General features: G+C 45.2%; 1 protein-coding gene across 2 annotated transcripts; it reads left to right on the forward strand.

Moving 5' to 3' along the window:
- The first annotated feature begins 1,675 nt into the window (after positions 1 to 1,675).
- Blvra (biliverdin reductase A) lies at positions 1,676 to 24,558 on the forward strand. 2 transcript variants are annotated; one of them, XM_005068577.4, is made up of 8 exons: positions 1,676 to 1,800; positions 6,100 to 6,216; positions 7,751 to 7,869; positions 11,912 to 12,031; positions 12,808 to 12,905; positions 17,062 to 17,169; positions 20,143 to 20,314; positions 24,206 to 24,558. In XM_005068577.4, exons 2-8 carry the CDS (start codon positions 6,205 to 6,207, stop codon positions 24,462 to 24,464), a joined length of 888 nt encoding a protein of 295 aa, XP_005068634.1. In that variant the 5' UTR covers positions 1,676 to 1,800; positions 6,100 to 6,204; the 3' UTR covers positions 24,465 to 24,558. The 2 variants fall into 2 exon arrangements, with proteins under 2 accessions (XP_005068634.1, XP_040602173.1); XM_040746239.1 differs by lacking the exons at positions 1,676 to 1,800; positions 7,751 to 7,869.
- Positions 24,559 to 25,075: the final 517 nt, after the last annotated feature.

Genomic DNA, 25,075 nt, shown 5'->3' on the forward strand with positions numbered 1-25,075 from the left:
TGGCACATGGGAATCTACTCATTTTTCCTACCTTGGTCCTGTTGTGCCCAAGTTGCGAAGAACCCAGAGACCACCAGAGGAACAGAACCACTGAACAGTAAAAGCAAGGTTTTATTGCACATCTAACCATGACAGGAACCCCACAGCCTCCAGAGGGAGTGAAGTTACCTGTCTACTGCTAGGTTTTAAAGACAAAAGTTACAGGTTTACATCAGTAGGTATGGCTTGGTTTCTGATTGGTTGACATTTGGGAACAATTAGGAGAATTTCTCAAAGTCATATTTTGGCATGAAATACCTGTGCACAAATTCTCATTTGTCAGTGCTGAGAGGGATCATTTTGTGGTTTCTATGACTTTGTCTTGTTACTTGCAGGTGATCTGAACTGTATTCTGGAGACTACAGGGGAGTTTTTAGTCTCCTCTGGAGTTTCTCTTGTTGCCAAACAGTTCCCAGGAACCAAGTATCTAGGAGGCTAGCGGAGGTCTGGAATTTCTTTGTGTTCGGTTTTGGCCAGAGGATCTGGTGTTTCAGGCCCATGTGTCTTTTCTGTAGCCTGTCATGGCTGCTAAAGCAGGGGGCTGAGTGAGGGTCTGGTCCCTTCAGGTCCTAACCTTTATTATGAGACAGAGTTTTATGCAGCGCAGACTGGCCTTCATCTTTTTTGTCTCCCAAGAGCTAGGATCAGTCTGTACCACCATGTCCAACTAATTATTACTTTTTAATTAATTTTTTCAATGTTTATTTTTATGTGCATTGGTGGTTTTGCCTGCATATATGTGTGTGTGAGAGGGTGTTGGATCCCCTGGACCTGGAGTTAAAGGCAGGCATGAGCTGTCATGTGGGCACTGGAAATTGAACCAGGGTCCTCTGGAAGAGCAGCCAGTGCTCTTAACTGCTAAGCCATCTCTCCAGCCCAGTTACTATTATTTTTAAGGTCATTTCCTATTGTATGGGTGAAAGGTTGCAGGGAGATGGTGGGGCAATTCTGATTTCTCTGGTGGCAGATGATGGAAATGAGGTAAGTGGCCAGACTCCAAGTTACATTTGTAATAGTTTGTGCTCAGTATCCTATCTGTAGTGAAGACATTTTGTTTATCCCTTTTCAGGAAAACAAAACAAAAAACACCACTTAGAAATAAAGGCTTGATTTTTCTTTGCAACCAACATAACACTATTAGCTTCATCGTGGGGTAAAGAAAAGGGAAATGTTGATCGTCTTGGACTTCAGTCCATGAGACCAAAGCGTTCTTTGTATGCCCTCCCCCTACTTTTCTGCCTTAGTACCCTTAAGACCAGATGGTATACTTTATGCACAGAGCACCTTGATTCCCTCCATAGTGTGTCTACTCCTGGGTTATTCCCAGGGAAAGACCAGACGATCCCTGGGAAAATGTTTCCTGGAAACCAATCACTGGTTTCCTAGAATCTTCGCTTCCTACAGAAACAAACTTGTATCAGATCAATTGTGCTTGGGCCACCAAACTAGAAAAGGTCCCGACTGTACCCACCACCAGAAAAAAGCCTCAGGCAGTTCCATATGGTGTGAAGGGAGCTGACAAAAGTAGCGATACCACACCAAACAGTGTAAAAACTACTGCACCTTCCACAGGATGCCGGGCGGGAACTAGTAATGTTGCGCTGCTCAGCGCGTGGGTTAGCAGCGGAGGCGGGCCGGCACAAGCCCCGCCCACCCGCCTGGCAGCCAGTCGACTCGCAGCAGCCGCTCGTCCCGCTACCCCTAGCGGCGGGATTGCGGCACTGCGGCAGAGCTGGAGCCGCGTGCTGGGCGGCAGGAGAGGTGAGCGCACACCCGGGAAGGGCGCGGGGCGGGCGCGTGTTCCGGGAGCGCTGAGGCAGGAGCGGGAGGCCGAGTCTGAGGCTGGGGGTAGGCTCCGCCGCCCTGCCCACCCTTCGGGACCCCGGAGCATTCTGGTCACCAGCTCCTCTCTGCCCGGCCCTTTGCAGGCCGGGTGGCAGCGAGCCAGAGACTCCGGCCTGGACCCGGGCATTACCTAGAGCACAAATGAGATCTGCATCTCACTTAAAAGTGTTGATGGTTTCGGTCCTTCTGTAGACTTGTGTGTTTATCGCTGTTAATCGGCGGGACTGAGCCTGTGGTTCCGGTTCATCTCCAGAATGGAGACTTTGAATTCTGCCCTGGAATTTTGAGTGACGGTCACGGTCTGCTCCAGGAGTGTCCTTTAATCTCTCCTAGCTGCACTTTATTCTTTGGAAACTGGAAAATTAAAAAAAAAAAAAAAGGTGATGCTGGAGGATTGCATTGTAGCTTGCATCCTACTTGAACTCAGAAATAAGGCTGAGTTTATCTCCTACTTTTAAAAAAGGTTAATGCTGGTGATGGGGCACCCTCTAAATCCCAGAATTCGGGAGGGGAGAGGCAGGCAGATCTCTAGTTCTAGGCCAGCCTGCTCTATACAGAGCAAGTTTCAGGTCATCTAGGACTGTCTCACAAAGAAACCCTGTCTGGAAAAACTGAAAATGAATAAATAAATTAAATAAAATATCCTAATACAATATGATCCATAGATATACTAGTTTGATGGTTAATGCCAAGAGATGATAGGAAAATATGAAAATTCTTTTGCTTTCTTCTGATGAAACTAGTATGTTTCCGTAAGAGTAGGTTTTTCTTTCAATTTTTTTTTATTATAAATAGATTCTTCTCATAAAGAGTAGTTCTTAACATGCGCTGATAGTGACAGACAGACCTGAGCAGAGGTGTTTCAGGCTGTGTTTGGTGGCGTGGTGTGCTTGACAACATACACTGTGGTGTTTTGTCACTGATAGAAAGCTGATTGACACAGCACCCAGCCTGTTTCTCTCGCGTCCTCCCCACTTTCCTGCCAATGTGTGACAAAATCCAGGAAAATCCGCATCTAAATAGATCTTAAAACATGGAAGACCTTATCCTACAAAAATAAGGTTTAAATTTGGTCAGGTTATTTTTTTATTCCAAGGGTTATGTAAATAACCAGACATGGAAGTATACTGTCTTCCGGCTTTTAGTGAGACATTTAGAAAGACGTCCTGGTGTTGGGCTCTTGCTGAGCATTTATGGGATGATTCACAACCTCATGAAGAGAAAAGCCAATGCCCTTTCTCTACTCGTTGGTGTCCACATTGCTCCCTGTTTCCGTCCCCTCTGACCTGCTGTTTTCTCACTGTGTGACGTGACTGGGCTTGAGGCTTTGCTGTCATGCTTCAGGTGTCCCCACTAGCCCCTTCCTCTCTCCCTTTCACCTACGCTGCCTTTTACAGATTTGCCTTATTGCACGGTCCCTTCTTCACCACAGTTAGAAGATGGGAAAAGTCCGCTTTAGATCACAAAGGACAGTAACGTCTGGAGGAGGGAGGACGTTGCTGGAAACATGTCCTTAGCACAGGCCCAGATAGTCACGTGGTCTTCCCAAGACTTTCTTGGGGTTGCCCCAAGTAAAGTTCTTTCTTTTTTTTAAGGTTTCTTCATTTATTTTTACTTTTCATGTATGGGTGTTGGCCTCATGTTTGTGTGCCACACAGATGCCCGAAGAGGACATCAGATCCCCTGCAACCAGAGTTACAAGTCGTTGATAGCCACCATGTGGGTGCGGGAATGTTATCAGTGCTCTTAACCACTGAGGTATCTTTCCAGCCCCAGAGTTTGTTTTTATGGGAGTTATTATTTCAGTGTTTCTTATGATCACTACGCTTACTCCAAGAGAGTCAGATTCCAGGTCTGGGACACTAAGAGTGCCACAGAATACCCTCACCTCCTTTCCCAGCCTCCTGAATACACACACAGGCAGGGGACAGAGAGGTATCTTTGTCCTTGTTTCATCACTTCTGGTTATCCAACTGTCCTGTCAAAGTTAAAGTAACACATCTAGCAGGTCTAAACAATGAGCAGATTCTCCTCACAACCCTAGCCTTGCCCTAAAGCTAGTTGTGGATCACTGCTGCACCATTTAGATGCCTGGTGGAAGAAACTGGTCCATAGCTCCCCGCTGTTCTAGGGGCTCTGCATCAAGAATGCATGCTTAGCGTGGGGCCCAAAGAGTCTACTGAAGTTAGTGCTGCTGTTATGTCACATTGCTTTCCTTTTCTCTGTTTGTTTATCTCACCATTTCTTCCCTCTGCCGTGACTCCTGGTCACCTGCCTGCTGTGACTCCTGGTCACCTGCCTGCTTCTCCCTTTTGCTTTAATGGGAAGTGTCCAGAAAGACTGCTGAACCCATCTTTTACATAGAAAATTCAGGTCCCATGGGACGTCAGCTATGAGGGAGAAACATACGCTTAGCTTGTCTCTAGAAAAGTAAGCTGTGACCTCCAAGCTGGGATTTGGTTAATTATATCATCTTAATAGAGACATGTCTCTAGCTGCTTATCCAGGGTAGGACACAGACCCTGCAGATATCTCTAGACATTTGCTGAGATGATAACCCTAGGAAGTTGCCCACCAGCAGTTCTAGAGAAGATACCAGCCTGTGTACCATTCCTGTGGGCCAAAGGTGGTGGCATTTGGGGGAAATGATAAAGTGGGAAAGCCTGGGTCACATAGGTTAGCTGTCTAAGTCAGCTTTTCTGCTGTGATGAACCAGACCAAAAGCAACTTGGGGGAGGAATGGATTTATTTGGCTTACAGGTTACCATAGTGATATTTTATTTGTGCTTTAACAAGTAAAGCTTGTTGCCTGGCAGTGGTGGCGTACATCTTTATTTCCAGCATTTGGGAAGCAGAGGCCAGCCTGGTCTACAGAGCTAGTTCAGGACACACTATGAAGCTACAGAGAAACCCTGTCTTGAAAAACAAACAGGCTGGGCATTGGTGGCACATGCCTTTTAATCCCAGCACTTGGGAAGCAGAGGCAGGCAAATCTCTGTGAGTTCAAGGCCAGCCTGGTCTACAGAGTGAGTTCCAGGACAGCCTCCAAAACAATACAGAGAAACCCTGTCTCGAAAACAAAAACAAAAACCCAACAAAACAAACAAAAAGATTCCCTGAATATCACAGTGTGGAGCTAGCCACTAGTTAGCCATAGAGGCCAGGCAGTGGTGGCCACACCTTTAATCCCAGCACCTGGGAGGCAGAGGCTGGCGGATCTCTGAGTTCAAGGCTACCCTGGGCTACAAGAAACAGTCTAAAAGAAACAGAGCCAAGTAGTGCTGGCTCACCCCTTTAATCCCAATACTTGGGAGTCTCACACCTTTAACCCCAGCACTAGAGAGGTGGAGACAGGAGCTCATGACATTCAGGCAGGATTCGTAGGGACAGGATCACCCCTTTGGTTTGAGGATTCAGTAAAGGTAAGAGGTCCCTCTTGTGACTGGCTCCTTTACTTCTCTGATCTTCAGGCAAGCTTTATTCATTAAGTCAGGAATAAAATGTCACCACAGGTTACAGTCATCAAGGGGAGGGCCGGCAGGAACCCGAGGCAAAAGAAGCCCGGATCTGAAGCAGAGAGTGGAGGAAGGCCGCTTCCTGGCTGGCTTTCTCTCCTTCCTCAGTTGCCATTCTCCTGCAGCCTAGGGCCGCCTGCGTAGCGATGGCCCTGCCCACAGTGGCTGGACCTTGCTGTAGCAGTTGGCTGTAATGCCCTACCAACACGGCCACAGACAAATCTGATCTAGGCAGTTCCTCGGTTGGTGTTCCTGTTCTAAGGCATGGTCTCCAAATTGCAACATTTCCTCCAAGAAGGAAGGAAAAGGTCACAAGGCAAAGAAAATGTTCCAGTGTGGGGGAAAACAGGAACTTTGAAAGATTCTTGAGGGTCACTACCCAGCATGAAAAGAAAAAAAAAAAAGGAGAAAACAGGTGCTGCAAAAAGAAATTTTTAACTGGGCTCACTGTCCGCTGTAAGTGTCGTACACAGCACAAGGCTTGCAGGTTTCAGAGTCTGCCCCTCTGCTGTTGATTACCCTGCCCCTTGTAACTAACCCCTCACCACACTCCCGTTAGCGACCGCAACTAAAAACTTGCTGCCTCACCAAATTGGACATCGGTACCTTGATCTATCGGGGGTTCTCTTTTTGAGGTGAACAGAGATGTCTGTGCGTGCCTTTCACGCAACGGTTTCCTCTTCCCGGTTCCTTCCTGCAGTGTTGACGTCTGAAGCTACGCGTGAAAACAGTATTCATAGAGAGTGTGTGTCAGTGTCCTCAGGGTCCTGACCCTCCTTCTCAGTCACCCACGGAAGACACCAAGATGAATGCTGAGGTGAGTTCTATGCAGAGTGCTTTCAGAAGGGATACTTTTACTGCACTGTGACATATTTCTCTCATAGATTGTCCTTTCCCTTTCAAGTCTTCAGAAAGGCTTTCCCTTAGGCTACCTACTTCTTCATGGGCGATGAGGAAAAATGATCTCCCCTGAGTTTTTATCCGTGCCTGCTGTGGTACACTATGCTGCCTCTCCCTTTCAGTCCCTAGCCATGAAGTGAGGGCTTGTCCTCTACCATGTCCTCCTGGCATAGTGTACTGGCTCCCCAGGCCCATGCAGAAAAGCAGAAAATATCAAGGATATTTTTTCCAATGTTCATTATTTTACCCATTCAATATGCCCAACACCCCCCCCAAAGAGCTTAGAAACAGCCCAAGTATTTTTCCTGTAAGCTAATGGCATGCACATGGCTCTAGGAGAGGAAGTTAGGACCTTCTGGGTTGTTATCTATTTCTGCCTACCTTAAGTTAGTCAATGTAGCAGGGCCAACCTGTTATGGACTGGAACCTCCAGAATAACAAGGCAAAACAGCCTTTTTATATGTTGATTACTTCAAATATTTGCTATAATCAAATATAAACAAATAAATATCAACAAAAAGCTACTATGACTATGGGAAGTATCTCTATGACACGACATTCTGTCTCTGGTCACTTCCTCTTAGGTGCTTTTCTATGACTTCCTGGATTATCCAATGTAGCCACCAACCAGGAGCTGATCTGCTTCCACAGCTGTCACTGAAGGGGATTCCTGCCCAAGGGGAGGTTCCCTCTCAGACCCGGGATTAGGCACAGACCACACCCAAACCCCTGTTTTTAGAGATCCTTTATTAGACAGGGAAGAAAAGTTAAAGTGGCTGCTTTCTGACTCAGACAGAAAATAGCAACAAATGACCTTGCAGGTGTCATTTTTAAGCAGACAGAAGGGGGAGAGGTCTGTGTTAGAATAGACTAGGATGCAGTGGTAAAGGAGACGGGGACAAGGGAAAGGGTGAGGGCATTTGTTCCAGAGGGACTGCCACAGAAGTGGGCCACAGGCAAATGATAGTTTATAAAGGTAGATTGGGAAACCTAGTGTGAGGATGAGGGGTTTAGTTTAATTGGGCATGTCAATTAGGTGAGCCGAAGGGGGCTTTTGAATACTGGACTTTGGTAGTCAGCCTCAGGAGGAGGAAGTGGCCAAATAAGGGACTAGACCTTGATGTCTAGCTTTAGGAATGCAATCTTAACAGTTTTTAGCAAGGCAGAGGGCATGGGGAGAAGGACAAGGCCTGCCAGAGCCACATGCTTGAGTGGGCTAGTGTCCCTTCCGACACAGTCAGGTGGATCTGTCTGAGCAGGTCTTTCCTCTGCACTGCAGTCCACGAAGTAGTCAACTGTGTGGTTTCTAGGGTAGTCCTACTCCAACTCCTATGTCTTGGTTGTCAGCTTTCCTGCTTGCCAGAAGCCGACCTAGCTAGCGCTCTGTTTTGATGTACTCCACTAGATGCCTGGACTGTTTTCAAATCTCACATTGGTCTTTGGTATTTCAGCCTGAGAGGAAATTTGGTGTGGTAGTGGTTGGTGTTGGCAGAGCTGGCACCGTGAGGATAAGGGATTTGAGGGACCCACACTCGTCAGCATTCCTGAACCTGATTGGTTTTGTGTCCAGGTAAGGCCCACTTGGTTTGTGCTCCACAATTCATGGAAATCACAATGAGTGATAACACCACAGGGCATGGATTTTTCTAGACCCAGAGTAAGGGAAAGCCAGTTTCTTCCAAAAACCACACGTAGTGTGGTCGCTAGAAACTCCCTAGTTTGGAGTGCTCAGGGAATTAAAGAGTCAGGGCCCTACAGCTGAGTGTCTGAATGGTGCCCAGGGCAGACCCCATGTGGGGCAGCAAATGGGCACGGTGTTTGTTTACTACAGAAGGTATACAGTAAGGTTTGGCCTGAAAGAAGTCTAGGTGTATGAGGCTTAGTCATTCTGTCCTTCAGAACAGTCATCCTGGTGGCTTTGTACATTATATTCCTTATACCACTCAGGACTATTGCCAGCTTCAGTTCAAGATAAGAAAACGGAGGCATGGAAAGTCTCAGTAATCTTGTTGAAGTTATGACAGCTGGAAAACCCCAGATTACATTTAAAGGAAAGTGCAACACTGTTCTTGTCACACTGGTAATTGAGCTGTAGTTTTAATTAAGTTTTTAGAGATAACATGCAAATTATTAGGTCTCATGGCATTTTAAAACAAAAATTTGTTTTAGTTGCCTCTCCCTCAACTTCCCATTTCCCTGCACCCCCACTCTGAGTCCCTTTCTGCTTTTATTGCACTTTTCTGTTTGGATTTTTTTTCACTCTAACTCAGTGGGAACTAAATTGAACTCTCCTTTTTTCTTCATGGTCAGGTCTGCCCTTGCCCCATTCACCAACTAAGTAAGCATCTGTAATGTTGGATCAGTTATGGAGTAGACACAGATACTGGAGAGTGACTGTGTTGGGGACAAGTTCGGGCAGGTTTCTACTTCCAGTGCCCCAGAGGACATCAGATAAATATTTCCTTCCTTCCTCCTTTTTTTTTTTCTTTCAGACAGGGTTTCTCTGTGGTTATATCTTATTTGTGTAACTAAAGCTTGCCTGAAGATCAGAAGGCGGAGCTAGCCATTAGCTAACCATAGAAATCTGGAGCTCTGTACGGACAGGAAGTAAGATGGCTGGGCGGAGAGAGGAATGTAGGAGGGTGGAGAGAGGAACTCACTTGCTCTCTTCAGTCTGAGGATTTTGTAGAGCTGCTCTGCTTCTCTGATCTTTAAGCTTTCATCCCCTAATATCTGACTCCAGGTTTTTATTAAGACCGATTAGAACTCCTGTTACACTTTTCTCTGTGTAGCCATAGCTATTCTGGAGATCAGGCTGGCCTTGAACTCACAGACCTCCCTCTGCCTCCTGAGTGCTGGATTACAGTGTGAGTCCCTATGCCTGACAGATAAATGTTTTCACGAATAATAAATAACTAGTGGTGGTCCCTGCAGAAGGTTTTTGCATTGTAACTCACAGGACCACACTCTTCCAGTCTGACTGACTTGAGTTGGCCCCTGTCTCCAGGCATGAGAGAAAACCGTGTGTGCTGGAATCTTCTCTTAGTCAGTCCTTTCTTCCCTGTCAGATTCAAGGGGGAGGTGGGGCTGCACGCAACAGGGAAATCATGATTGTTAGCCAGCACACACCAGTGGACCCAACCTGAAGTTAGAATCAAGTACAAGGTGCCCTCAAGGTTGAAGCAGAAACGTTTTTTTCCTTAAGCTGCGAGTTAGCTGCCACAGTGCGTGCCTTGAGACCTCCTCAGCTCCCTAGGCCATCAGGAAGGATGGCCCACTCAGCCCCACTTTACTGCATTCTGCTGCTATTACACTCTTGTCCATGGTCTCCTTGCTGGTCTGTTTCTTCCCTAGAAAGCCTGCCCTGAAACCCTAGACTAGATGTGTCCCTGGCCTCCCGCAGTCTCCCATTCATTTCCCTGCATTTTCCCCACTTAGTCTTTTTGGTGGTGGTGATCCTGCTGCTGCATATGTATGTGTGTCTCCATGCCTCTGTCTGCATGTGAGCTCATTCTCCGTGCATTCCCCTACAGTGCCCAGCCCACACCAGGCAGTCAATAAGTGTTGGTCAAACCTAGCAGTGTGCGTTGGGTAGCTCATGAATTCCTTATTGGCTGGAGCTTCTGCTGTCTGCCCCCATGTTGTTTTGTGGCAGCATCCTTCTAGGACATTCACTTCCTACAGCTTTTACACTGGGTCCAGAATGACATGGCCTTGGCTCTTTTACTACTGTGTTCTCTGTCAGTGACAGTCACCTAGGTTTCCATCCCTGGCCCCCTGGTCAGCTGTGGCAGTTACAACCTGGGCCTGTTGTAATGGAAGCAGGGATGCTTACTTTTCTCATGGTACATACCAAGCCTTGAAGTATGTGAAGCATCTTGGAATATATGGTTGTTTATACATGTGTGAGATGTGGCTTGGTACAGTCGTTGCAGTATTTGACCAGGAGCTTAGTATTCCAGTAGGAAATGACTGTCGCAAGAGTTCTAATTGGTCTCAATAATAAAAACCCGGAGTCAGGTGTTAGGGTAAATACTGAAAGGTCAGAGAAGTAAAGGAGCCAGCCACAAGAGAGACATCTTTCTTTTTTTAATCTTTTTTAAAATTTAAATTAGAAACAAGCTTGCTTCACATGTTAATCCCAACTCCCTCTCCCCCCTTGCCAACCTCCCCAACCACCCACCCAGTCCCCACTCTGCTCCCCAGGGAGGGTGAGGCTCTCCATGGAGGATCCCCAGAGTCTGTCATTTCATCCAGGGCAGGGCCTCACCCTCCCACATGTGTCCAGGCTGAGAAAACATTCCTCCATGTGCAATGGGCTCCGAAAGTCCATTTGTACACCAAGGATAAATACTGATTTACTACCCAAGGCCCCATAGATACCCTAGGCCTCCTCGCTGACACACAAATTTAGGGGGTCTGGATCAGTCCCATGCTGGCCTCTTAGCCATCAGTCTGGGGTCCAAGATCTCCCCCTTGTTCAGGTCAGCTGTCTCTGTAGGTTTCACCAGCCCGATCTTGACCCCTTTGCTCATCACTCCTCCATCTCTGTCACTGGATTCCAGGAGTTCAGCTCAGTGTTTAGTTGTAGGTGTCTGCCTCTGCTTCCATCCACCACTGGATGAAGGCTCTAGGATGGCATATAAGGTAGTCATCAAACTCATTATCAGGGAAGGGCATTTAAGGTAGCCTCTCTACTATTGCTTAGTTTGCCAGTTGGTGTCATCCTTTTAGATTTCAGGAAATCTCACTAGTGCCAGATCTCTCCTCAAGCCTATAATGGCTCCCTCTGTTATGGTGTCTCTCATCCTGCTCTACTCTGTTCTTCTCCCCATCTCAACCTTCCTGCTCCCCCATATCCTCCTCTCCTCTCTTCTTCTCCCCCTCTCTTTTTCCCATCTCTCCCTCTGCCCTCCCCTATGCTCCCAATCCACTAAGGAGATCCTGTCCCATTCCTCTTCTCTGGGGTACCATGCTTAACCTCTACTGAATCCTCAGACCAAAGGGATCCTGTCCCTGTGAATCCTCAGACTGAATGCACAATCCTGTCTCTAGGAACCCTCAAACTGAATGCTCTGAGCTCCTGTCTCCTCTTTCCTTATATTCCTGTCTCCATCCAGCCATATCACTCCTGTCTCTACCTCCCTAGTGCTGGGATTAAAGGCATATGATCCCAAGTGCTGAAATTAAAGGTGGGAGCCACCACTGCCTGGCTCTGTTTCTTTTAGACTGGATCAATCTCATGTAGTCTATGGCTAACTAGTGTGACTAGCTCTGCCCTCTGATCTTCAGGCAAACTTTATTTGTTAGATCACAAACAAAATATCACCACAAGTAACCACAAAGATCCTTTTATGTGAAGTACAAGGATCTGATTCTTTTAACTGGAAGAATTCTGGCTTCTACAAGCTACTGGTGGCAGTGCTGGTGTTCCAGGTCCCCTGACTTCAACCCTAATGCTGCTTGCTTTCCTCACTCTACAACAGAAACAGCAAAGAGAATTTCTTACTTTCCAAAAGCCCCATCCCTGGGCATTTTTTGGGAGGAGGGAAGAAGAGTACTGTAAGTATTGGCTCTGTCTACTTTTGAGACTGTCTGTTGTTCTGAAACAGACGAGAACTTGGGAGCCTTGATGATGTACAGCAGATTTCTTTGGAAGATGCTCTCTGCAGCCAAGAGATTGAGGTCGCCTACATCTGCAGTGAGAGTTCCAGCCATGAAGACTATATAAGGTAGGTTTCTTGATGCAGGCAGGCTTTGCTAAAACTGTGCAAATGGGACTTAATAGTCAGCACAGAAAATTCTGCTTGTCCCGTGACCTACTGTCAGTCAGGCTGAGCAGTGGTGGCACACGTCTTTTATCCCAGTATTCGGGAAGCAGAGGCAGGTAGATCTCTGTGAGTTCCAGGCCAGCCTGGTCTACAGAGTGAGTTCTAGGACAGTCAGGGTTATATAGTGAGACCCTGTCTCCAAAACAGGGGTGAAAGTTGCTTTTGGTCATAGTACTAGGAATAAGTACGTTGGAGACCTTGGCGGATTCCATGGCAGGTGAGGGTGACTGAGGTGGGGACAAACATGTCAGGCAGACAGAGCTTAGTGAGAAGTTTTACTAGAAAGGGAAAGTGGGGGAGAGGAAAGAGAAAAGAGGTGAAGAGACACAGAGACAGAGGACAGAAGAGAAGAGGGAGACAGGAAAAGTCCTGTCTGCCCCAGGGGACGGCAGGAAAGAGAACGTAAGTGGGCAGGGGTCTTTCTTTTAAAGGGTCCTTTGCTCCTGTTCTGCCAGATGACGGGCAGGGCAGCATGACTCTTGAGTCCTGACACATAGTACTCATCACAGTAATAGAAGGGAAACTAGAGTTGAGCATTAATGAATAGTCAAATAGTTTTGTAACTGTGCTTGTTACATTCACACACAGGCGCTGTGTATTTGCAGAGTTGGTCTCTGACACACAGGGCATTTGAAGGTTTACTTGAAGTGTCCTTTCCCTGTGTTTTGTTTTCAAAGGCAGTTTCTTCAGGCTGGGAAGCATGTCCTCGTGGAATACCCTATGACACTGTCTTTTACAGCGGCCCAGGACCTGTGGGAGCTTGCTGCACAGAAAGGTGATGTATTCTCTGACTCTGGAGTTTCTAGGGTGCCATCTTTCTGCCTTCATGTATGCTGCTTTATCTGCATCTGCCTTGATGATAAGAGTTCCCCACCTCCCTCTACCCCCAGGCTCTAGATACACGGGGAAGTGTGTCAGTTAGGGGGATGGGGAGGAGTTTGTAGATTCCTGACTTTGTTCTGATGGAGCAGTGGGTTGGTTTCCACATGTGACAGTGTCATGATGTTGATACTTTGGTTGTACTTCAGATATTTGCTAATGGAAAAATGCCCAAATCAGAGTAATTGATTGTCTTATATGTATATAGTGTTTTTGTTCCACTCTGATTGTCTTATATGTATTTAGTGTCTTTGTTCCATTAAGGGAATATTAAATTTTCACTAGATATCAGTAAATCTTCTAAGCACATTGTATACTTAGTTCTCATATCAAGCTTTGGGGGGTAGAGATCTTTGTTTGCTGTTACTATACCAGAAGATCTGAGGTTGGTGACTCATGAAGAAAAGAGATTCACTTAGCTCATACCACTGGAGGTTGGAAGGCCAAAGTCAAGCAGCTGTGCCCATTTGGTGTCTGAAAGTTTCTTGTTCTCCACACAGCAGAACTAAGAGCAGTTTTGAACTGGGTGCTGGTGGTGCACGCCTTTAATACCAGCTCTTGGGGAGGTAGAGGCAGGTGGATCTGTGTGAGTTCGAGGCCATCCTGGTCTACAGAGTTACAGAGTGAGTTCTAGGACAGGCTCCAAAGCAATACAGAGAAACCCTGCCTCAAAACAAACAAACAAACAAAAAAAGCACTTTGGAGAGACCCCGAGTCTTGATGTCCTATCGTCTATTTTATCCATTCTTCTTTAAGGCTTTCTCCTGAATTTTCTAATTGGGTTATTACATTTTTCAATTCTGTCTTCATTTAATCTTGAGTTCTTGAGTTCTCGTCAGTATTTCCGTCTCTTTACTGAATTCAGTTTTCACATCCCTAATTGTCTGTGTCATTTATTTAGCCTTCTGTTTGTGTTTTCTTGGGCATCATTCGGGTGTTTATTGCTATTCTATTTAAGGTCATTGAGTTCACTAAGTTAATCGTTTGCATGTCTTCTTTAAACTCCATCAATTGTGTAAGTTTGGTTGGTCTTTTTAATCTGTGTCCTGGGGCTGGAGAGATGGCTCAGCAGTCAAGAGAAATGGTCTTACAGAGGACCAAGGTTTGATCCCAGCACCAAACCTGTATGGCAGCTCATAACTGCCTGTCACTCCAGCCCCAGGATTCTGATGTTCTCCTCTGGCCTCCACACATGTGGTACACAGACATAACATACTTACACCCATACACGGTGTCCTGGGATCCATTTAAATAATTCTCATTGGAGACCACTTCTATAGAACTGCTGGCCTTTGAGGGGAGGACATACCATCTAGTCTTTCATATTGTGTTTTTTCCAGTGAGAGCTAAGCATGTGGACTTCTCTTGATTGTGTATCAAGTGTGAGAGTCTAGGCTGCCTCTGTTGAATAGAAGTATGTTTTTGTTTTGGTTGTTACCCAAGTTCAGTTAATTTTCTATCAGGTATGAGGAGTTGGTTAATACCTTCAGATTCGGTGTTGATTTTGGATAGGAGGACAATTACAGTTCCGTGGCTGACAAGAAAGCAGAGATAAGAAAGAAATCAAATGGTATGTGCATGGCTGTATCTGTTTGACCTGGTGTACAAGATGTGCTACCCCGGCTATGCCTAGGAGTGAGGATAGCACGGGTGGGTCAGGATCCTGGCCATTAAACAGGCTAGCTAGGCTAGCAGACAGTCTGTGCCACCAAGGCTAGGCTTGGTGGGTATGGTGCAGGCAGGTGAGGTTCCAAGGACTCACCAGGATAAGCCTGTGCGGAATTGTATGATCTGGTTTAGGTCTGGGGTTAGGGAGAGAGCAGGCTAGAGTCTGGGGAACTCTCTAGACCAGAGCATAGCATGTGCGACCTAGGCTATGCCGGGAGCTTGGATATGGCCTGGATGGCGTAGGATCTGGTGGACTAACCAAACTGGATGGATGCACAGAATATTCCTTCTTCCTTTAAATCTGTATTCAGTGACTGGCCTCTTTTCCTCTCCCACCTTTAAGTAAACACGATTCTACTCTACATTTTCATAAGAACGGCTTCTTACATCCCACATAGTGAATGGCACCATCCTTTTTCTTTCTGCACCTGGCTCATTTCAGTTTCATTAACATAATACCCTCTTGGCTCACCCACATTGGTGGAAGTGATGGGATTTCAGCTTCACTATGTAAGAATAGTGTTCTGTTGTGGGCAAGCCCTGCTTTATTTAGTCTGAACGTGTGATTTAAAGAGTGCGGAGATGAACAAGGGGGTGCAGATATTGTTTGACATTCCACTTTCTGTGGTTTACACATTGCAGTAATGAGATTGGTGGCTCATGTTAGGTCTATCTTGAACCCTGTGAAGAACTCCCACAGTGTTTTCCATACTGTCAGTTAGTTATGAGCCATGCTAGCAATGTTAGGGGTACCCTTTCCTTCGGTTCATATCCTTGTCAGCAATTTTTTAGGCTTTTTTGTTTTGTTTTTTCTTTTGGTTTTTCGAGACAGCGTTTCTCTGTGGTTTTGGAGGCTGTCCTGGAACTAGCTCTTATACACCAGGCTGGTCTTGAACTCACAGAGATCTGCTTGCCTCTGCCTCCCGAGTGCTGGGATTAAAGGCGAGCACCACCACCTCCCAGCTTGCCCTTTTTTATACTAGCCATTCTAAACGGAATGAGGTGATATTTCATTGTGAGTTATATTTTCATTTCTCTAATGATAAACATTCGTGTCTTCTTTAGAAAAATTTCTATGCATATTACCTATTTTAAATTTTGATTTTTATTACCATTTTCCCTGTTGAGTTCTCTATGTATTCTGGATATTAACCCCTTACTAAATCTATATTTTGCAATTATTTTAATTCATTTTGTAAGTAGTGTTTTTATTCTGTTGTCATTTTTGTTTGATACTGTGTCATTTGTGTTGATTTAGTCTGTCCTGTTGTGGTCTTACCTGAGCAGTCTTTGCCTAGTCCTCTTATGGTGATTTGAATAAGAAATAGGCTCAGATTTGAACACTTGGTTCCTTCCCAGTTAGTGACACTGTTGGAGAGGTTTGAGAGTTAAGTCTGGAAGTTTGAGATTATATTGTCCTTTTTCTGGTTGCCTCTGTCTTTATTTCTTCTTTGTGCTTTTGGCTAAAGATGTGTTCACTCGCCGGGTGGTGGTGGCGCACACCTTTAATCCCAGCACTCGGGAGGCAGAGGCAGGTGGATCTCTGTGAGTTCGAGGCCGGGCTGGACCGACAGCCTCCAAAACAATACAGAGAAACCCTGTCTTGAAAAAACCAAAAAAAAAAAAAAAAAAAAAGGTAGGTTGACAAGCTCGCGATAAGGGTCTGCACACAGAAGTCACCACCTCTGTTCTCAGCCTTCTAGGCAGATAACAGGTTATGCATCCCTCCCTTTTAAGGGACAGTCCTGTGTAACAGTCTTGGTTAAACAAACCCTAGTGCTTATCTGTGAGCACAGGAACTTCTGTGCCTCCCGCAGATACCCACCGTTGTCGGCGTAGTTTCTCTGTGTGTCGGCAGCTGCTTCCAAATAACCATTCAGAGATGACTTATTGATTATAAATGCCCAGCCAATGGCTCAGGCTTGTTGCTAGCTAACTCTTACATTTCAAGTTAACCCATGTTTCTTATCTACTCTCTGCCCTGCGGAGGTACCTTCTTTCAGCACAGCACATTCATCTTGCTTCTTTCTGCATCTCTTGACTCCCGAGACTCTGCCCTGAAAATCCTGCCTAGCTATTGGCCAGTCAGCTTTTTATGAGCAATGAGAGCAGCACATCTTCACAGTGTACAGAAGGGTTATTCCACAGCACACTACTAACCAGAAAATAAGTATTCACGTGGATTTAGAGATGGTAGAAGCCTACGCACATTAATGTCAGCTGGGGTGTGTAAGGATAGGTGGTGTCGTCCTAACGTGTGTTCTGGACACTATCTGTATACATACTGTATCCTGGTCTGGAGGAAGAACGACACAACCTCCAAACACACAGCTAGCTGTACACCGTGGGTGATGGCCACCTTTTCCTCCGTCCTGTCACGACAGGGAGAGTCCTGCATGAGGAGCACGTGGAGCTCTTGATGGAAGAGTTTGCATTCCTGAGAAAAGAAGTTATGGGCAAGGAGCTGCTGAAGGGGTCTCTTCACTTCACAGGTCAGTGCGGGGCAGGGTTGCTGGTCCTCGGGGAGGGAGGTCCCAAAACCTTCTGTACTAACACCAGAAACCATCCAAATTAGAGTTGTCACCTGGGCCTCTTAGAAGTTCTCAGAGCCCCGGGCCCCACTGCTCAGGTGCAGCTTGGTTCTTGACTTCACACTGCTTCTGCGGTATCATTTCAGGTCATACCAAAATGAGGAAACGTTAATAAGCTTAGTGAAGCTGAAAGACAAGAAGCAACTGAAGAGTCAAGTGCAGACTAGGAGAGGAACAGATCCCCCAGCACCTCAGTGGTATCCATCCGCACACATAGTTTATGTCAGAAGACATTAAAGGAAGGGTCTGGAGAGATGGTTCAGAGGTCAAGAGCACTCACTGGCTGCTCTTCACAGACCCAGGTTTGAGTCCCAGCATCCGCATGGTGGGTTACAACTGTTTAGAACTCCAGCCCCAGGGGGTCTGACAGCCTGGGAGGCCCTTCAAGCGCGTGGTGTACAGACACACATGCAAGCAAAACACCCATATACATAAAAATGAAGGGAAAAAATTTAAAAAGACATTAAAGGCATGGTCTAGTGACCACTTTAGTGTTATCTTTATTTAAATTAGCTTTGGAGAACTTCATACAAGAACAATAACGTCTATATTAGTAACTTTTCTACTTATGACAAACACCTGACACAAGCAGCTTCAGGCAGTGTTCCTTCTGCTGGCTGTTGAGGCGTCAACACAGCCCCTTGATGACGGAAAGGCACTCTGGAGTGTTTACATTGTATCTCCGTCTGAAGTGGAGAGACATGAGTGCAGATACCTCGCTCACTTTGCCTCTTTCCACCGTTTGTTCAGTGCAGAACTTCAGCCCATGGTGTGGGTGCCTCCTGCTTTCATGGGGGTTCTTCCTCCTCTCGCAAATCTCTTCTGTCCCTTAAAGACATACCTAAAAGTGTGACTCCAGGTGGAATCAGGTTTTCAGTGAAGATCAATTGTCCCTCTGCTTTTGTTCTTCCCTTAATGCGATTTAATCGCTTGGTGCATCCTGGAGTGAGAAGCTGAGTCCACCATGGCAGGGATGCTTCTGTCCCGATCTTACAGGCAGAATTTTTCTTGCTGATATTTTAACTAGGGCTGGAAAGGGAGTTCAGGGCTAGAATGCTGGCTGGCCTAGCACAGAGAGACTCTGGGCACAGTCCTCATCACTGCAAAAATGAAACAACTAGTTGGAGGCTATTTTTCTATAGAATACTGTAGGTGAAAACATTTCAGAAAGGATTGGGAGTAGATGTTTGGAAAGGGGTGTGTTTTCATACATCTTATTCGGAACAGCTTTTACTTCCTCCATCAAGTTACAAGGACATTGCCAAAAACCAGTCATCCTTCATGTGCAATTTGGATTTTTATGGCAGTCATTCTTTGGTTTTTTGAGACAGGGCTTCTCTGGGTAGCCCTGGCTGTCCTGGAACTCATTCTGTAGACCAGGCAGGTATCATACTCACAGAACTCCACCTGCCTCTGCCTCCAGAGTGCTGGAATTAAAGACTTGCACCACCACCAACACCCAGCTTATTTATTTATTATGTATACAGTGTTCTGCAGCACGCAGACCAGGAGAGGGCACCACATCTCATTATAGATGGTTTGTGAGCCACCATGTGGTTGCTGGGAATTGAACTCAGGACCTCTGGAAGAACAGCCAGTGCTCTTAACCTTGGAGCCATCTCTCCAGCCCCATGTCAGTCATTCTTCAAGTATCAACTGTAGGTAATTATCCAGATCTTACGGTCACGTTGAATTGAGTTCTTTCTGGCCCACCCTTGAGTGTCTGTACCTCCCTTCCCCAAGGCACAGAAGGGCATTACTGAGGGGCAAGAATGTCTTCTGTCTTGAAAATTACATGAGAGTTACAACAGGAAGTGGCTTGGCCATTAACTTGAGCAAGAGACTGCTGAGAATGTGGTATGTGTTGTCTTAAAATGAAACTGAAGTTCTTGAAGCCATTGTTCACTCTTCTTGTGGTGTGGAAGACATGAACTCAGAAAAGCGAATTTGACAAAGGTCACACTTAGTTCCTTAGTGCTGGGGTTAAACTCGTGCACCACCACCACCGCCCAGCAGAGACCAGATACTGAATTAGACTAAATGCATGAATGTTTTCTTTACACTTCAGGTTGTCATGGTGACATCCTCCTGCCATCTGAACAGGCAATATTACAAAAATCTAAGTCCCAAAGACTAAAATGTCATTGTTCTCCCACTTACCAGATCTCTTTAAATCACTTATTGAAAGTATAAGTATGTATATATATGAATATTTATTTTCATATGCATACCTAATTGTATACAGTATATTAGAAATAGAAATGTGAAACTTTCTAAAAACTTTTTCTTAGAAAAAAATTGTACGACATACTTTAATCGTGTTTTCTCTCTTAATTCCTGGTGGCTCCTCCACTGTACTCACCCAATTCTCTCTCTTTAAAACAAAGACAAAACAACAAACTCCTTAATTCTCTCTGGCTGTACTGACTCCTGTTGCTCATCTGTCTTGTTTTACTAACAACATTGAACTAAAGCAAAAGCAGGCGGATCTCTGTGAGTTCGGGGCCAGTCTGATCTACAGAGATTTACTCTTATGTACATTGGTGTTTTGTCTGCATGTGTGTCTGTCAGATCTTGGAGTCACAGACTGTTGTTAGCTGCCATGTGGGTGCTGGAAATTGAACTCAGATCCTCTAGAAGAGCAGTTAGTGCTCTTAACCACCTAGTCGTCTCTCTAGCCCCTAATAGTGTGTGTTTTTAAAAGAAAAGAAACATTTTAGCCACCTTGTGTCTCATCCTTTTATTGATCACTGTACACACGTGTGCCATGAGGCAGGATATCAGCTGTTCCCTTCCCCGGCTTCCCTGGGCATGAGTTTTTGTGAGACAGACTTTTTTTCCCCCAGCTCTCTTAGCATGTGTGGTTTCTTGCAGCTAGCCCACTGGAAGAAGAGAAATTTGGCTTCCCCGCATTCAGTGGCATTTCTCGCCTGACCTGGCTGGTCTGCCTCTTTGGGGAGCTTTCTCTTATTTCTGCCACCTTGGAAGACCGAAAAGAAGATCAGTATCTGAAAATGACTGTGCAGCTCGAGACCCAGAACAAGGGGTGAGTTGTGAGAAGTGGTAAGAGAGATTTTTTAACATCCTCAGGCAACACAGGGTAACTCCAGAGAGGTAATTCCTTTAAGGGTTATTTACTTACTGTTCTGTTTATCTTAGAGATAGGATGCCATTGTATAGTCCAGGCTAATCCCAAACTCCTAGGCTCAGGCAGTCCTCTGTCTCGGCTCTTGAGTAGCAGCACATACACAGGCGTGTGTCATTGCCACCATTCTGCGTTTTAGTCAGGAGGAGGTTGAGGTGCAAGAAACATGTTGGTATTTTGCATTGCCCCAAACCTTAACTCTCTGTTACTTGGAAAGACATATGAAGTTGTTTTAGGTATATAAAACTGTTTGGAATAACTCAAATTTTATCTAGAATTAATGTAAAAATAGTGAGTAGAGTACATTCAAATTAATCTTAGTCATGATCTTCTTTTTCTTAATTTTTTATTTTAAATTTTTTGATTTTGATCTCACTATGTAGCCCAGGCTGGCCTTCAATTTACTGTATAGACTGTATAGCCCATCTCAAACTTGAGAACTTCATACTTAGCTGGAATTACCAACACGCCCAGCTTGTTCTGTGAACTTTGCAAAATACACATGGGAATAAATTTTTAGATAAAGTTTTATCAGCTGCTTTTGCTACTCTTTAATATTCAATGATGTATTTGCCTGAGACAACAATCGGCTTAGGCAGAGATTTCTTTTTTCCATGGCCAGGTATCATAGCTCTGCTGAAAATAAGAAGACATACATAGGTGAAGGAATATCTTGGAGAGAGTTGAGTATGAGTCACGTGAGATAGTGAAGTGGGTATAGAGGTGCTTTGTTAGCAGCAGGGTGGTATTTGCTTGCTTGTGTTCTTTGAGAATCCAGTGAAGTAACTCTTCAGAATTCACAATGAGGTCACAACAGTTCACAGTTCTCCATGGCTTGTGACTGCCTGCCTTCCCTATCTTGATTCCTGTAAAGGGAAGCTTTTTCCTTGAGAGAAGCCTTCCCGCCAGCCTGGTTCTAGAGCCGCATCAGTCCCAAATAAACACACAGGAGGCTATATTGATTATGAAGCTGTTGGCCTTGCTTGTTTCTTACTGGCTAGCTCTGACTTAAGTAATTACCCCATAATTGTTAATCTAAGTAAGTCTCTTACCGGAGAAGTTTCCAGGCTTCCTACCCCATGGCGTTAGATCTCGACTCTCTTGTGTTTCTCCTTCCCAGAGTTCTCCTGGACTCCTAGTCCCACCTATCTAGATTCCTATTGGCTCAACAGTGCTTTATTGACATAAGACTTCCCCAACATCTCCTCTTTTCTGTTTAAACAAAAAGAAAGGTCTTAACTTTAACATAGTTAAATTGTATATAACAGAACAGTTATCAAGTAAGAACATAGTTATAATATTTTAGCCAGATTTAAAGAAAATATCATCCATCCCATCCTTGTGAGTCCAAAGTTCTATGTAGCTTATCTTTTATCATAACTAAGGAAAACTGTAACTATAACTATCTGTCTTCAACTCCATCAAAGACCACAGAAGGATAATATATAAACACTAGGATTGACAGAGACATCTTGCTACCTGGACAGTCACCCAAAGTTCCTCTGTATTGTTGGGGCATCCATCTTCAGCCCATAGGTCACAATGTGTCCAGCAGATTTCTCAGGAAAGCAGGAAATTTCAAACTGTCCATCTGCATCGGCAGTCTGTCAGTCATTTCTCTGTGTCCTGCAGAAAGTCTTGTAGACTCTTCCATGAAGCAGGAACCCTGTAAGACTGAGTTCAGCAGTCACTTTCTCCTGTGGGTCCTGCATGTCCAGATTATACAACAACAGTCAAGCAGTACAGGCACAAGCAGTTTCTTGCCCAAATGGCTAATCTTGCCATGTTAAAGCAAACTCCATAACAAGTTTCTTCGATGCCCATCTTCCTCTCAGACGTAATTGGTACTGCCAGGAGCAGACATTTCTCATTGTCAAGAAAAACCCTAAACCATTTTAAATGCCATTTTCTGAAGGGCTTTGAAAGGTTTGAAGACTATCTATCTGTCTCAAATACATCTCTATATATCTAGAAAACCTAACTTACCTAACTATAAGTTCTATTATAAGTAACTATCTATAGTCTGTATTCAATTATGCATTACATTTAAAAAGATCAGTATAAGCACAATACTTAATCAAGAGGAGAAATATACACATCACAAAATTGACCTTGAATTTGTATCAATAAATGAAAAACCATACCTATACCATAATTCTCCTTTTTACCATTAAAAATAGATTGGTTGTGATCATTAACCAATTATAAACAATCCCATATAAATGAAAACAAAGGTTTATAAACAAGATGGGAATTAGGACGTCGCTCATTCCAAACTGCTTTGTGCTAGAAGGGGGCGCTGTTCATACCATGGGGATCATGACTAAACTCAGAAACCTGTATAAGTCCTTATTTTTGTGGTCTGTAAAGCTGCATCATCTTAGCTGTTTTAGTTGTTGGAACACCTGGTCCACTGCTTCTGGGGGTCTTGGTTCGTCAAACCACAGAAGCCTGGGAGGAATCCTCAGCTTTTCATTTTCTGTAGAAACATAAGCAAAATCTCCTTTCCCAAGTAACATATTCTTATACCTAAATTTTGAAGTCAAGGCATTTTTAAAAGATATAAGTTGAATTAATTTAGCAGCATTTATAATCAAGTGTACATTAGCAGTTGTTTCTTTCTGAGCAATCAAAAAACTGAAAAACACAATAGCGTACAAAGATTTTCCATCTTTGTGTGGCTTATTTATTTTCTTTTTATGCCGAGTCAGGAAGACTCCAGTAAGCGAGCTGCGTGAATCTCGGCTTGTCCCTAGCAAAACAGAGCCCACCTGAGAAAAATGCTGCTACCAAAATTCTGTGCTTCTCTCTGTTCTTCTGTTTCTAAAATTCCTTTAAAGCTTTTGTTGTTTTGCGTGGAAATTCAATCCCGCTTCTGACAACCATTATGTAAAGAGAAGCTTTTTCCTTGAGAGAAGCCTTCCCGCCAGCCTGGTTCTAGAGCCACATCAGTCCCAAATAAACACATAAGAGGCTATATTAATTATGAAGCTGTTGGCCTTGCTTGTTTCTTACTGGCTAGCTCTGACTTAAGTAATTACCCCATAATTGTTAATCTAAGTATGTCTCTTACCGGAGAAGTTTCCGGGCTTCCTACCCCATGGCGTTACATCTCGACTCCTGTGTTTCTCCTTCCCAGAGTTCTCCTGGACTCCTAGTCCCATCTATCTAGATTCCTATTGGCTCAACAGTGCTTTATTGACATAAGACTTCCCCAACAGATTCCCTTAGAGCAACCCTTAAGACTCAGGTTGCAAAGCTGTGATTACACAGAAGTCCCCCAATGGCAAACAAATGGCAGACAAAATACATACCTGATTATGTTGGAAACACACTCACTTGTAGCCTTGGGCACCACTGAGTCTCCACAGTGAGCCAGCCTTTCAGGGAAGATGGGTCTGTCACCTGAAGTCAGGTTCCCTGTGTGGGGTTTTTGTTTTTGGCATGTGTGTGACATGTTTGTGTGTGTGCTGACACGTGTGCACTTGCATGTGGAGGCTGGAGGCTGATGTTGAGTCTCATCTTCCTTGACCAGTCTCCACCTTATTTTCTGAGGTCTCTCACTGACTCTAGACCTTGTGGATTCCGTGAGCCTGGCTAGCCAGTGTTCAGGGATCCTGGCTCTCCCTCATGGAATTACAGGTGGGCCACCAGGCCAGTACAGCTTTGGTGTGGGAGATGAGGGGTTCAGCTCTGGTCCTCATGCTTTCACCACAAGCCCTGTATGCCTTTACCTTCTCTCCGGCTCTGTCCAGTGTGCTTTTTAACATGAGGAATTTTTTGTCTTTGCAGTCTGTTGTGCTGGATTGAAGAGAAAGGGCCCGGTTTAAAAAGAAACAGATATTTAAGTTTCCAGTTCAAATCTGGATCCCTGGAGAATGTGCCCAATGCAGGAGTCAATAGGAACATTTTTCTGAAAGATCAGGATATATTTATTCAGAAGCTCTTGGGCCAGGTGTCCTCAGAGGACCTGGCTGCTGAGCAGAAGCGTATCATGCACTGCCTGGGCCTGGCCGAAGACATCCAGAAGCTCTGCCGCCCTCAGAAGTAAGGAGGGAGCTGCCATACCTCTGAGAAGGGCCAGGGTTTGGTTTCACCAACAGTTATCCATAGCTCTCACAATTAAATGCATTGGATAAACAGAACGAGCAGTTTTGTGAACTGTGTTGGGAGTAATATTTGGTGCTGGGGCCATTCCGTGGGAAAAAGGGAAGAACCTTCTGAGGTCACGGTTTACATTTTATTTTGCCTTCCTAGTAGTAGCCCGTTGATATAGCCAACACTGTTTTCATTCTTGTGGAAAAGCTTGCTTGAAGTCATCCAGGCTGGGAAAAAAAGTGGATTTGGAGATCTACCCACACTCCACACTTCTTACCTGGAGCTGTCTCACAGTCACAGGGTCATCCTATCTTAGTGACCAGTGGGTAACTGTGAGTTACTCAAGGGAAGGGGTGTTTTGGTGGAAGAGTGCCAACAGTAACAAATGACAAGGATGTGAGTAGAAGTGTGAGCCCTCGAGCTGGCAGTAAGGAGATGGGCAATGCAGTGGCCTGGAGCCAGCCCTGGTGACCGTGGTGCTGCAGCAGCTGGGCCTACAGGAGGGGACCCTGGGGAAAGTGTGACCTGGTAGCACAGGCAGCACCGCGGTCCTGAAATTGTTAT

This window comes from Mesocricetus auratus, unplaced genomic scaffold (genome assembly GCF_017639785.1).
Source record: "Mesocricetus auratus isolate SY011 unplaced genomic scaffold, BCM_Maur_2.0 Super-Scaffold_100004, whole genome shotgun sequence".
NCBI classification, from domain to species: Eukaryota; Metazoa; Chordata; class Mammalia; order Rodentia; family Cricetidae; genus Mesocricetus; species Mesocricetus auratus.

Bases quoted from the DNA above. Each gene is read 5' to 3' on its own strand.
- Blvra (XM_005068577.4), top strand. The intron at 7,870-11,911 runs GTAAGGCCCACT...GTTCTGAAACAG, and splicing joins CTGATTGGTTTTGTGTCCAG to ACGAGAACTTGGGAGCCTTG. The intron at 17,170-20,142 runs GTCAGTGCGGGG...GGTTTCTTGCAG, and splicing joins GGGGTCTCTTCACTTCACAG to CTAGCCCACTGGAAGAAGAG.